Raw genomic sequence first — 14,939 nt, 5'->3', positions numbered from 1 at the left:
CTAGCTTAAAACTCAACGTTCAAAAACCTGAGATCAAGGCATCCAGTCGCATCACTTCATGGAAAATAGATGAGGAAACAAAGGAAACAGACTTCATTTTCTTGGGCTCCAATATCACTGCAGATGGTGACTGCAGCCATGAAATTAAAAGACACTTGCTCCTTGGAAGAAAAGCTATGACCAACCTAGACAGCATATTAAAAAGCAGAGACATTACTTTGCCAACAAAGGTTTGTCTAGTCAAAGATATGGTTTTTCCAGTAGTCATGTATGGACGTAAGAGTTGGACTAGAAAGAAAGCTGAGTGCTGAAGAACAGATGCTTTTGAACTGTGGTGTTGGAGAAAACTCTTGAGAGTCCCTTGGACTGCAAGGATATCAAACCAGTCAATCCTAAAGGAAATCAATCCTGAATATTCATTGGAAGGACTGATGCTAAAGCTGAAGCTCCAATTCTTTGGTCACCTGATGCGAAGAACTGACTCATTGGAAAGGACTCTGATACTGGGAAAGATTGAAGGCGGGAGGAGAAGGGGATGACAGAGGATGAGATGGTTGGCTGGCACCATCAATTAGATGGATATCAGTTTGAGTAAGCTCTGGGAGTTGGTGATGGGCAGGGAAGCCTGGCATGCTGCAGTCCATGAGTTCACAAAGAGTCAGACACGACTGAACAACTGAACTGAACTGAACCTTATATGGTTGTAGAGGTTGTTTTCTTCATTGCCATTATGCCTAAGGAGAGAGAGACCTCCATTCTACCTCCACGCTGGGAGGTATCTTACTCCATGTTGGTTCCCAGACCATGAAGCATGCCTCCTTAAGGAAATGGAAGGCAATGAGGCTCCTATTTCAAAAGTTGCTCAAAAATCTAGTTGTCCACCATAATTTGTACTTTTCTGAAATTAGGTAAATTTTCACTGGTGGGACTGCCTGGGACTATACTTCCCAGCCTGCTTTGCATATAGATGTAACTGCGTGGCTCTTTATTATCAAATGGAATGCACGCAGAAGCGACATGTGTCACTTCCAGACCAAAGCTTTTCAGAAAGCTCTTCAGCTTTCTCTATACCTCTTCCCCTTCAGCAGTGTGGGTATTATTGATGATGAAACCCTAGAGAGCAGCAGAAACACAACACGGAGGAGTCCTGCAACCCAAAATCCCTGCATGGTCACCAACCATGAACAGCAGATACATAGTACTGCTTCAGGAATGAAAAATAATTATATATTTTATGTTTGAGCTTTTGTTTTGTTATATTTTTAGTTAATTCTTATTGGAGTATAGTTGCTTTGCAATGTTGTATTAGTTTCTGCTGTACAGAAAAGTGAATTTGGTGTACAGATACATACATCTTCTCCTTTTTAGATTATTTTCCTGTATATGTCATTACAGAGTATTGAATAGAGTTCCCTAAAGCAATAAAGTAGGTCCTTGTTAGTTATATGTTTTAAATATAGTAGTGTGTGTATATCAAACCCAATCTCCTAATTTATCCCTCCTCTCTACCCTTTTGGTAACCATAAGGTTTTTTTTTCCTACATCTGTGACTCTATTTATGTCTTATAAATAAGTTCATCTGAGCTTTTGAAAATGTGTAGGTTTATTTATTATAGCAGCTACTATTACCCTAAGATACCGCATAAATATCCTCTTGCACTGCTCTGTCATATCTGAGAATAAACTGCTAAAGGCAACCTTGAACTGAGAGCAAAGCTATTATTCTCTCGTCCTCAAACCCAGATGAAGTCTTCTGTTGTGGTCTAAGCAAACGTAAGAATTGCATTCTCCATAGTCAATGAAGGATTTGGATTCCAGTTTTAGCATCAGTTGCTATGAACTTGCTCAGTGGAGGTCTCTCTTAAGAGATAAACCTACCCTTGGTGGCCTGGCACCCTCCGATCTTTGAGCCTGGAATGCTGCAGGACTAGGTCTTGGACTATGAGAAATTATCCAATTGAAATGCCACCGCACAAGTGCTACTTCTCTCCTACACGTAACTGGGAAGCACTTGCTTTTTTTGGCACTTTCTTCAGATTTTCACACCTTTAAAGTCATGAAAGAGGATGGCCTAGCAGTCAAAAACCATAAATTAGCATGGCCAACAAAGTGGGCAAATAGTAAGCCAAATGCACTGAAAGTAACCAAGCTGGTATCTCTTTACCCACACTGCTCAAAGTTTTACCCAGAGGCATCAACATCACAGGGAAGCTTGTTAGAAAGCCTGAAGTTCAGTCCTCACCTCAGACTTCTGAATCTGAACTAGCAAATTAACAAGATCCCGGTGACGTGTAGGCTCATTAAAGCTTGAGAAGCCCAGCTTTAGCCTTCTGTCTCTTCTTCCACCCACACTTCTTCTTTTCCAAAATGAAGGACCTATGGGTATGCCCAGCTGTTTTTGTTCCCTGGGAAGCAGTCATTAGAGGCAGAAAAAATGAGTCAGAAAATCTGACATCACATTCCTTAGGGAGTAGCCTAGAAGCATGAGTTCAAAAGATGAATTCCAGGGACTTCCTTGGTGGTCCAGGGGCTAAGACTCCACACTCCCAATGCAGGGGGCCCAGGTTCAATCCTTGGTCAGGGAACTAGATCCCACATGTCACAACAGAGTTCACACACTGCAATGAAGGTCGATGACCCCACATGCAGCAACTAAAACCCACTGCAGCCAAATAAATAAATATTTAACAATAACAACCAAAAAAGGTGAATTCCCAAAACAGTTTCAAAGTCCCCCCTCCCCAGTTTGCCACAAAGGCCCAGAAAGCCTCCCTGGCTTCTAAAAGGCACTTCTCTTTCTGTTTGCATCTCTCTCAAGCAACCTAACAGGCTGATCCAGGAAGTGAGTCACTCCAGGAAGCTCCACCTTCAGTCAGGTGAGCCAGTTCAACTTACCTTCCTTTGGTCACAGGAGGTGTTTAGGTCCTCTGTTCAGGCAAGTGTGGCAATTTGCTGAATTTACATCCCCTATTAAAGTATTAAAATAGCCCCCCCAAAACCCTTGAATTTCAGAATAAAATAAATTTTATTTGTAAAGTATTCACCAAGAGAAATATTAAAAGGAGTAAGCTCAGGAAATTTTACAAGGATGGATTTTCCTCCAATTCTTTTATTATCACCTTCTACTACAGACTCCAAAGACAGCAGATAAAGTGAAGGTGTAGACAAACAACTACATTTACATCTAGAAGAGGCACAACTATAACAAGGGCATTATTTCACTAAGAAACACCTCTCAGTTTCACTTCACAGTTTTCTTTCTTCCTTCTTTCTTTCCTTTATTTCTGATTTGAAAACAGATCCTCAGGCATTTAAGGAAATGAACATGTTCCAGGTAAAGAAATAAGATGACTGAAGATCTATTGCTTTTAAACTTCCAGATCTCCCAGAAACTTCAGTTTATCAAAATCTACAGCATTGGACTTCTTTCAAACTCATTCCATTCTCTGAAAGTCCCTGATTTGCAAAAGAATTAATAGACAAAAGTCATAATCTCCAGGATTCTCTCATCATTAAAATGAAATAGGCATCGGTGTCAATAGACGCACTAACACCAGCATAATAGTTCAAGAAGTCTTCTTTTGAAACCTGAGAGGGATAAAGGGCAAGGGAAAAGAAGGAAATGGTGTCAAAACATGTGGGTCATTGTAGAGCAGTTTACATCTCCCTGAAATCTTTTCTATTGAGTTTGCTTTGCAACTGGCCACCAGTCAAGGTCAGGCAAATCAGGCGGGGAAGCCTGGCTTGCCTTTCCCCTCTGACTCTGAAATGGGGCGTCTGCAAGGGCCTGCCTGCCCACTGGCCAGCTATAGCTCCCCTATGACCATCATTTCTTGCATTAAGATAAAAATCACAACCATCATTTCTTGCATTAAGGTAAAAATCTCTAGAGCTGTGCTATCCAATGCAGTAGCCAAATACAGTGTTTTAAATCAATTGAAATTAAGCATAATGAAAAAATCAGTTTCTCAGTCACACTAGTCATCTGTGACTAGTGGCTGACATCTTAGAGAATACAATATAGGACACTGCCATCATTACAGAAAGTTCTATGGGACAGTGCTACTCCAGAATTTACTTTGTATGATCTTATTGGTGGTTGTTATTAATACTTTAAGGCAGAGAAATTTATAGCATAAAATAATAGGTGAAAACTTTTTTAGTGAAGGAGAGGCTAGACCAAACACTTAGATAGGGATAGAACTAGAGAGTGGGGTACTTCCCAGGATCCTTGAGTACCCAGGAGTATATGATGCCTAGGGTTCAGTAGCAGGTGCAGGGGACTAGCCACAGGGGAGCTGCTAAAGGCAAACTTGTCCAGCTTCTCAATTTGGCAAGGATATGTGTTAGTGTTTCATGCTTGGCCCTGAGCTTCCTATAACAGGCAATAGAGTTAAGAGCAAAGATACACAGAGTAGTAACCAACCTCTAGGTTCTGTCTCTCTCCCCAACCCTTAACCTCCCCTATTCCTTAATACCAGCCCAGAGAGTAATAATATTCCCCATAGTCTTGGAAGCATCGCTCAGAGGATGAGCATTCTGGGAACTTGCTTGGCCCATCAGATGGCAGTAATCCAGCCCTGCAGGAAAAGGAATATTAACATCACATTTTCAAACTCTCATTCTTGGCTGTCAAAAAAAGTGCTGTTTATGGGTAATTAAGTTCTGTTCTTTTAAAAGCACAAGAGAGTACAGTCTGAACAGGGCCTAATCATTTTCAAAGAAATTTCATCACTGTAACTGAAACATCACTCAGGTAAATTTTTAAATAATTCAGAAGCATCATCATTTAGGGAAGTAAACCTAAAGAAGCATGATATGTAACAAGTTCGTTAGTAAAAAGAAATATATTTTGGAAATACTTAAAAATGGAAATAGAAAAGCTAGATGAATTCTTTTAAGACTAGTTAATGCTTCAGACTTCCCTGGTGGCTCAGTGGTAGAGAATCTACCTGTCAATGAAGGAGAGGGGGGTTCTATCCCTGGGTCATGAAGATTCCCTAGAGGAGGAAACAGCAACCCACTCCAGTATTCTTACCTGGGAAATCCCATGGACAGAGGAATGTGGTGAGCTACAGTCCATGGGGTCACAAAAGAGTCAGACACAATTTAGCAACTAAACAACAACAACAGTTAATGTTTCAAGCCTAAAAACTGCAGAAATCCTACTAGATCAGAATCAAGTCAACAGCAAGGCACAGTCAGATAATGTAACAAAATGACAAGGGTGGTATTGTAAATTAAGCCATGTCTAACTTTGCAGCTCAAAAAGTCTCAATCTTTGATGCCTAGAAATGAAATCCTAATTATTGTTATGAAAGACAAGCCCTTGCTTTCAGTGCCTGCCTAGCCTACCTCTAGAAGCATGCACAGTTTTTGAAACAGAATATTTAAAATTTTATTTGATAAATATCTTGGGAAATCTGCTTTATAAAACATTGTTTTGGAGCATAATTCTATTCAATTTCTATTTAAAAATCTTATCAGGAGAAGATTTGCATATAGGAACACCTCACTATCTCGAAATATCTAAAAACAAAATAATTTTTTTTTTCAGTTATGCAATGAAAGCATTGTCAACTAACTGTTGGCCTGGGATTGTTTTATATGTAGGAACTTTTTGTGACTAGCATAAGTAATTACATTCGCATGCAAATATTAACAGATATCTCCAAGCACCTGCAAAGCACATATGAATATAGATGGGCCCAGCTTTCACCATTTTCTTTAGGTTACTGACTTGTCCCACTTGTTTTAGCATAGATGAAACAAAAGTAAATTGTCACTCTATCTAAATGAACTCAATTATTGGAGCCTGAATTAACGGTGACTTACTACATTCACTTTGTAGTTTCAGAGATAACCTGAAGCAAATGGATAGTGAATGATATCGCTAAATGAGATTTTTGGCAGGACTGAGTATGAAATTTGTAGAACGGTATTTTATTTCCCAATATCCCGGGAAACTAAAGTACCAATCTGGGTTTACCTGATGTAATGCCTGACATTTGATAATTTCCTGCATTCGTGTGGCACTTTATCCCATCAAAGTGGAAGCACTTGGCAGAACAGGCCACTTGGCATCTGTCGTTTTGTCTCAACTGCAGGTCGTTGTCCTGTTCTAAGGCTCGCTCAGAGGACTGATGGCCTTCAGCTCTGCATGGGGCCTGAGTGTTTCTAGGACATCAGCAACTCAGACATCCCAAGTTTAAGATCAAGATGTTCCCAGATTCAATACCAGTTCCTGAGTGCAAGGGTTAAGATGAGCAAAGAAATAGGTACCCGGGACTTCCCTGGTGGTCCAGGGGTTAAGATTCTGCACGTCCACTTTGGGGAGTAGGGGTTCCATCCCTGGCCAAGGAACTAAGATCCCACATGCCGCCCTGTGTAGCCAAAACTTTTTTAAAATAAGACAATAATAATCAAGAAATGGGTACCCAAGTCTTTGATAACAGGATTACAAACTACAGGCTCAGATTTTGATTCAAATTTCAGGTGCTTGAGCTCTAAGTCACAGTTCAGTTCAGTTGCTCAGTCATGTCCATCTCTTTGTGACCCCATGGACTGCAGCACACCAGGCCTCCCTGTCCATCAACAACTCCCAGAGTTTACTCAAACTCATGTCCATTGAGTCAGTGATGCCATCCAACCATCTCATCCTCTGTCGTCCCCTTCTCCTCCCACCTTCAATCTTTCCCAGCATCAGGATCTTTTCCGATGAGTCAGTTCTTCACATCAGGTGGCCAAAGTATTGGAGAATTCAGCTTTAGCATCAGTCCTTCCAATGAATATTCAGGACTGATTTCCTTTAGGATGGACAAGTTGGATCTCCCTGCAGTCCAAGGGACTCTCGAGAGTCTTCTCCAACACCACAGTTCAAAAGCATCAATTCTTCGGCGCTTGTAAATTTACTATGAGCAGAGTGAAACTGGAGATGAACAGTGGTTACCTCGCCAGCATAACATAAAGCTGGGTGCGACCCTTTCTGCATCTGAGATGCTTACCTCCGGTCCACTGTCAGGAACTAACACAGAGCCGGAGACCCATGGTGCTCATGGGGCCCTGGGTGAAACAGAAAATTCATCTACAGAGTTCAATGGCTACTAGGACCTTTATGATACTCTAGAGCAATAATGAATGAATTCCATTCATGAAGAAGAGGGAGAAGAATCCAGAACAAAAGAAGACAGGCCATTATGTTTGGAGATGTCCTCTCCCTGGTTCCGTATACTTTTCTGGTGGAGGTGAGGTCCAACCTCAGCTGCTGGTTGATTGTTCATGTTTTTCAGGGAGGGGTTCTCTCCTGAGGAGCACCTTCCACTCTGTTTTATGAAGGAAAATACTGGTTCTGGCGAAGCAGGTGTGAGAATGAAACAAGAAGATGGTGCTATTCTCAGAGAGGAAGAGCTGTTTCACCACAACCCCTCACCGCACCAACTGAGACAACAAAAAGGCCCCTTCTCACACAGCTCTGTTCTCAAAACCCCCGGCAATCATGTGTTCATGTGTCTGTCAACAGATTTCAACCATCATCTGCTTTGGAACACATAATTTTAAGAGATTCATCTATTGTGTTTTTATTATAACAAATAACTAGCTATCTCTATCAAGGTTTATGTAGTTTTCATATAAGCAACTTGGAGAAGTAAACTGTGCTTAGAAATACAGCTCTCAAAGGATCAATTACATATAAATAACATTATATGACAGTCTATCAAATCCTCAGCATGTTTGTTTTCCCTTCAGTCATAAGCATTTCTAAAATTTCAAACTTGTCTATGTCTTTCCACCAAGCTCTTCATTTAAGAGAACAGGCTATAATTTCCAGGAAAGCAAGTTTGCTGACTAATCTGAAAAACTGGAAGCTGTGAAGTTGTTTATTCTATGCCCCCAAGAGATACCCATAAATCCAACAAGGGATAGTCCTTAGAGCATGTTAGTAGAATTACATGAAGAAAGAGTAGAAAGACACCCACACACCATCCAAGAACACATTTGGTTAATTTAATCTCCACTTGATTAAACATCAGCTGAAAAAATTGCATCTGTAAGAAGCCTGATGTGGGTGGAAGCACCCATCACCTGCTGGTACTCTCCTGGTTCAATGAGGCAATCCATACCCGCTAAGTGAAGTGAAGGGCCAGTGACCTGCCTCCAAGAATAGAGGGGTATTTTCCTTGATTGTCTACATCCATCAGATTTACAATGGAATCTCCCATATACCACTGTGTGAAGGGTCCCAACTGCCCTGCTTCAGAAGCTAGACAAGACAGAGAGGCGAATTTCAGTGCCCACCTTTCCCTTCCTCTCTGATTTCTTAAAGACTGTGTGCAGTTAGACTGGTCTGAGAGCCAGTAGTTTTATTTGCATTTATTCTGGCACATTGCTTCCAGTTCCAGTTCAGTCACTCAGTCGTGTCTGACTCTTTGCAACCCCATGAACTGCAGCGCACCAGGCCTCCCTGTCCATCACCAACTGCTGGAGTCCACCCAAACCCGTGTCCATTGAGTCAGTGATGCCATCCAACCGTCTCATCTTCTGTCATCCCCTTCTCCTCCTGCCATCTATCTTTCCCAGCATCAGTGTCTTTTCAAATAAGTCAGCTCTTCGCATCAGGTGGCCAAAGGATTGGAGTTTCAACTTCAACATCAGTCCTTCCAATGAACACCCAGGACTGATCTTATACCACCCCTTAAAAAAGCTCCAATACTTTGGCCACCTGATGCAAACAGCAGAGTCATTGGAAAAGACCCTGATGCTGGGAAAGATTGAAAGCAAAAGGAGAAGAGGGTAGCAAAGGATGAGATGGTTGGATGGTATCACTGACTCAATGGACATGAATCTGAGCAAACTCTGGGAGACAGTGAAGGACAAGGGAGCCTGTCATGCTGCAGTCCATGGGATCACAAAGAGTCAGACACGACTTAGTGACTGAACAACAACAACAAAAATTGCTTATCCCCACAGCCTAGAAAAGAACATGGCACGCGGCAGTGGCTCAAAAAATATTTTTTGATGGGATATCTCTTTACCCTAAAACCATGATGCATGTGGCCTACTTGGAGGGGGCCCAGCTCTGCCTTAAAAGCTGCTATTACAGTATGAAATGTGACTCTGTGCTTGGCCACCAAACCACAAAGAACCATACATTGTCCCCCAGAGCACCATCTGGGCCTGGGAAGAAATCCTATTAAGGTTGACATGACTTTGAAGATCAGCCCCATTGACTGGCTGGAGGAGATCTGCCTCAGTCCATAATTCTACTCATGCATCGCAGGTTTCTCATTTGCCCTCTAACTGGAATTCAGTCAGGATGCCCTGCAGCTCTTGACAGCGGCTGAGTCAAGGTCTTCTCTGGCCTGGCCTGGGTTTGTTTGCCTTGGGAGGGATTCAGTGCAGATACTGGCGGCCTGTTCTCACCAATCCTGATTTGCAGAATGTTTCCATACATTGTTCCTGCTTCATGAAAAGCTGCCAATTTCATCCTCTTCTCTTAGGCTTGCTTGTCTAATATCATATCTAGGGTCTAGGCCCAACCTGTCCAGGTCCAGGTGAAGTGCTCTGAAGTGTTCTTTTGGAGACACTTTTTTTCTTTTATCTTCTGACCCAAGTGGTCAGTTTATCTTTGCTCTTAATTGCAAAGGGAGTAACGTTTTAACTGTATAAGTTAACTAAAAAGAAAATATATACTGAAAAATATTAGCAAATGATTTTTAATGACTCTTCTCTGTTCTTCCCACTGCTACCAGAAGGAATAGATTTAAATAATAAGTGATTTCTGGCCTAGTCACAGGTTAAGGCTGAGAGCAGGAATGGAGTGACCCTGACCAACGGGCTATTAGATCTGGTTTCTGGAGGGTGGCAGGGTAGAGAGGAATGTGGGTAGATTCCTCACTGCCGGCCAGAACCAAACCTGTTAGAAGGGAGGTAACTGAATGTGACCAGCTGCCCTGTGAGGCATGAATGATCAGAAATCTGATAGCGGTGCCCTGCACCCCAATTAGACAGGAAGCAAAGTACTACTGGGCAAGACAAAGCTGGTAGCTGCAACCGAGTCCTTCTAGAATCACATGCTTATTCTATGGCCCCAGTTAAGCAGAGGCATGAGTCATCCCCGGAATCAAAGACACAAATTATCTAGAGCAGCAGGCTTGAAACCAGTGTGCCCAGGTGACTGGGGACCCCTTCTTTAGTCACAATATGCAAGGCCCAGGCTGCAGAAAACATGAATATTTTTCTGTCCATTTCTTCATAACTTCCTCTGGTTTTCTACTTATATTTCTTTATAATATTTGGTGCCTTTTGGACAACCACTGTCTACATAAGCATTGATAATAAGTCCAATAGAAAACCAGACTTTTGCAATTAATTTGCAAAAAAGCTAGCTTCCCATGACATGGAGTTGCTCTCACTCTAAAGAAAAAGGTCCTTTTTCCAGCCTGTCATCAGGGTAACTCAACAACAAACAAAGCAACGTGTCCTCTTTAACAATTGCTATAATTCTCACCCGGAAACTTTTGTTTTCACAATTTTTAAATCAATGTATATCCTAATCTCAAATTCCAAATTCACCAAGTAAACAAGTGAACTGATAAGAAAAATGGCAAGTCTGTTCTGACCCTAAATCCAGAGCCACTTGAATACATAAGATCTTAAAGGGGACCAATACCCCAGTCTATGTCCCCAAACCAGGGGAGGAGTGCAGCCAGGGTCAGAATGGCTGACTGTCTTTGAGTAACAAGGTCATCACCTCCAGCACGATAGCCAGAGGACGAGTCTCTGTGTTTTGATCTCTGGCCCAGGAACAGAAAACAGGCAGAGAGCGCTGTAGTTTCAATATCTACTCTCCAGCAGCAGGCGCTGCCTTTGCTTAGAAGCTTCTCCTGGGGAGATGCTCACACGTCAACAACATGAAGCCAGAGCTTAGACCTGAGAGGAGGAGACTTTGAGCCACAAAATGTCAGGATGGAAACTCAGCTTTGGGGTGTGCCTATGGTCCTCGTCTATGCCTCACTCTGTCTCTTCGTGCTGGTGGGAACTTCAGCGTGATGGGCCCACAGCAGGGAGGGGAGAGAGGAACCTTCCACCAGACCCCCGATATGATGTGCCCACTCACAGGGTGAGATGTCCCACATAAATCCTGAGAGCACAGCCCAGTTTCAGAATTTAACCACAGGCACTGTCCTGACTCTACTGCTCAAGGAAAAGGTGTCTAGTCTCACATCAGCCTTTAAAATGACCCCAAAATGTCATTTTAAATCTATTGGCCAAACCGAGGCTTACTGAAACCGCAAGCAGAGAAACTCAAGTTTTGAAACTTGAAACTTTGAAACTTGAAACTCTCTGAAAATAGAGGCTAACGTGGGGTCTCCTTCTGATCCCCAGATTGGGACTGAGACTCATGAAGATTTACCATCAGTCTTAAAAATAGATAAATTCTTCAACCTAGAAATGCACCATCTAATTGGAGGTGGAGAAACACTCTGGGTGCCTGTGTGGGATTATAATTTTCGAAATTTTATTAATAGCCAAGGAAGAAATCTAATTTTTTTTAGCCTGGTTCTAGGAGACTTATGGACCTTATTTTAACTGATATGTATTTTAGAACTAAGGAAACAGCCTCAGAGAAGTGACAGTTAAATACTTAACGCCTTTATTTCTTCTGCCCTAGAAAATACAGTATATGTAAACACGTAAGAAACCCTGGAATGAATATGAACTCAGCGCTGATCCTGGTTTTGAGCTGATGTTTAATCATTTGGAGCCACATGGCAGCCCTTAAGGTCCCCTGTTCCCAGGTCATACATTCAGAGCTTCCAGGCGGTTCGCATCATGACGATGAAATACACATCAGTGTCAATGGACGCGCTCACCCCGGCGTAGTAGTTCATGAACTCCTCAGGAGTCACCTGTAGTGTAAAAGTTAGGAAAAAAAAAAAAAACACAAAGCTTTGCTTCTCACCATTTCAGTTGAGGGACATCTCCAGGACCTGTAAATGGGAGGGAAATTTCAGTCAAGGGGACTTTTTAGTGACACCACTGAGGAACAGATCTAGAAAAAGAGAAAAGATGAGGTTGAGGATGGCCATGAGGGAGTGGCCAAGGGGAATAAAGGAAGAAAGTCTCGAAAATTTCCAAACCAACCTAAATGGAAAGTGAGATGCAGGTCTCATCTTCCTATAAGAGCAGAAGCCCATCTGTCCAGGTAAGTGAGACTGAAACTCAGAATAAGAGACATGGGTTCATTAACTGCAGTGAATACCCTCTTTTGGTGACATGTCAGAAATACCACCCTCATGTTCTTGTGTCAAGACAAGACATGTTTTTTACCTTTAAAAATGGAACAGAAAAAAAATAAAAATAAAAATGGAGCTCCGTCCTACAGATAAGGAAAGAGATTTCTTGTTAAACACGCCTTGGCTTCATGCTTTTTTAAGATATATATGATTCATTCCAGGCACAGAGAAAGTTCTAAAAGATCCCCCCACTCCATCCCCACTTGGGTTCTCTCTCTTTCCATGCCTGTTTCAACTAATATGTTTACTTATGCTAAGATTTTACTTTGCTTTCCTTTTCGAGAGAAGAAATGCAGTTACCAATGTATTTTTAAATAGGTGCATGTGACAAGTGCACTCTAATTCAACTGTATTAGCAGACACAATTAGTTGACTCAGGGAAATAATTGTTCTTTGGTTTGATCTCTGTGACCAGTGAATTTAGCCCCAAGTACAGACCAGCTTAGCTCAGACGGTAAAGTGTCTGCCTACAATGCAGGAGACCCGGGTTCAATCCCTGGGTCAGGAAGATCCCCTGGAGAAGGAAATGGCAACCTACTCCAGTATTCTTGCCTGGAAAATCCCATGGACTGAGGAGCCTGGTAGGTTACAGTCCATGGGGTCACAAAGAGTCAGACACGACCGAGCGACTTCTCTTACTTTCTTTCTTTCTTTACAGACCAGCTCATATGGGAGGACAGACACAGTAATGATGGTTGTCTGGGAAAGTTATCGCTTTTCCAGCTAGCCCTCAAATTTCAGTGTCATGAGGGATTGAAAAGAACACAAAAAGTAAAATCCATAAATAATTCAAAACCCCTTTCTAGTCCCTAACAGCAAACTCCTTTCTTACCAAGTCTTGGGGAACATTCTTATCTCTTCCAAGAATCATGAGTTGACTGACCCACTTGCATTTTGTGCTGAAATTATAAGGGAACAGAGAAAAAAGTCATAGGATCCATCCTTGTCTCCTTCTCTTCTCACCTTCTCTCTCTTCCTCCTGCCTCTCTGCTCTCACCCCACCCCATAAAAGAGTAAAAAGCAGTAGGAAGAAAGACGTTGAATGGAGCTAGTAACTGAGCTGTGCCTGTCAATGCCTGGAAGTAGAAATAAAGAATACACGTACAACAGCTTTTGTTAATAATTATAGAGTACCATTAATGTGCTTCTTTCTTGAGTTTCTTTATTTCTGGCCTGCTTTGCATTCCCCAGTTCTCCAGCTTTCAGCTCCATCTGGAGTTCCTTTATAACAACAGCTCTTTGTTCATTTAAAATGTGACTCAATATAGAAAAGTCTGAATCATTCATCAGGTTTAAGAAACATTTTCATTACTCCTATTAAATGGAATATCCCTGGAAAGTCCTTGGCACAACGTCTGGGCAATAATAAGTGCTCAATAAATACTATTCAGATTTATAATTATGCTAAGTGAAGTTTCTGTGCATAATATGTGCATGTGTGCATGCTAAGTCACTTCAATCCTGTCCAATTCTGTGACTCTATGACTGTAGCTCGCCAGGCTCCTCTCTCCATGGGATTCTCCAGGCAAGAATACTGGAGTGAGTGGGCTGCCGTTTCCTCCTCCAGGGTATGCATAGTAGATTTAGTCATTAAATCAGGTACTTCTGAATCTTTGAGAGGCAAAGATCTCGAATACCAATGTGAATAAGAGTCATTTGGGACACTTGTTAAAACTGTAAATCCTTGTACTCCACCTCCTGCCCCGCCCCTCTTTAAAAACAATCAGATTCCGCAGTTCTTCAGGGCCAGGGCCGCTAGCAACCTGAATGAATAATCCATTCCCTGGATGATGAGCACCCAGAGAGCTGGGGGTTTATGCAGAGTCTGTGAAATTCAGGTGACATCAAATGCTATAACCGCTAAAAACCCCAATAACCCTTACTTTGAGTATTTGAGAACCTACTGTGGCTTGTGAAGATAAATGTCAGAAGAAACGGGGTGGGAACTTGAAATCAGCTGAATCACAACAACTGGCTATTCTGACTTGGGTTAGAGAAAAGGGCAGCTGAGGTTTCCCCTGGCAAAGGGGAGGAACCACCTGCAGAGGGGGGGTAGATACAGCCTGGGACCCCACGTCAAGATGGGCTAATTTGGGGAAATGACAGTTGACTATTTTTCCACTGCCATCTCAGAGATCAAAGGCCAGCCTCAGGGGAAGAAAACACGGTTCTGCTGTTTCTGTCCCCAAGCATTTGACTGCCCAACAGAATCTAGGCTCCTTTTTTAAATCTACTTCTGCAATCACTTCAGGTTAAAATGGAGGGTATTTCTCTGCCCCGGCAGGAAAATGTCAGCAGAAACTACAGAAAGATCTTCCTCCCCTTGGTCATAGGGCTCACCATGAAGTTTCACAGAAAAAAAATGCGGGGGTGGGGGGGGGGGTGGGGGAGAAATTCCCTTTAGGACAGGAAGGCTTGTTTCCTCTCCCTATCTCCAGCATCTCTGCTTCCAGCCTAATGCCACACTAAGCCTTCCTGTGTGGCAGAAGTCAGGAGTCACTGTCCCCAGGGTCCTGCTGCCCCAGCCACACAGGGAACTCCCTTCCCCATCACCTTAAACCTTCAGGGCATCTCAGAGCAGAACTGATCCCGGGTCAAAAATCCCTTTTCTGGATGTTGATAAAAGACAGACGACATTCTATC

At 42.4% G+C, this 14,939-nt stretch overlaps 1 protein-coding gene across 2 annotated transcripts in view; it reads right to left on the bottom strand.

The window, feature by feature from the left end:
• Positions 1-3,006: 3,006 nt before the first annotated feature.
• The window catches only part of CAPSL (calcyphosine like), a 30,941-nt gene continuing 19,008 nt past the window's right edge, over positions 3,007-14,939 (bottom strand). The window contains exons 5-6 of one of the 2 annotated variants that reach the window (XM_043488810.1): positions 11,963-11,990; positions 3,007-3,588 (exon numbers count right to left, since the gene is read on the bottom strand). In XM_043488810.1, the coding sequence (XP_043344745.1) occupies positions 11,967-11,990 (24 nt within the window). In that variant the 3' untranslated portion in view covers positions 3,007-3,588; positions 11,963-11,966. Of the gene's footprint in view, positions 3,589-11,636; positions 11,910-11,962; positions 11,991-14,939 lie in introns of those variants that run through there. The other variant, XM_043488809.1, reaches the window with a different exon arrangement.

The sequence above is a fragment of the Cervus canadensis genome, chromosome 16, assembly GCF_019320065.1.
Source record: "Cervus canadensis isolate Bull #8, Minnesota chromosome 16, ASM1932006v1, whole genome shotgun sequence".
Classification (NCBI taxonomy): Eukaryota; Metazoa; Chordata; class Mammalia; order Artiodactyla; family Cervidae; genus Cervus; species Cervus canadensis.
The sequence above is the reverse complement of the archived record's forward strand: the minus strand, read 5'-3'. Positions and strand labels throughout refer to the sequence as shown.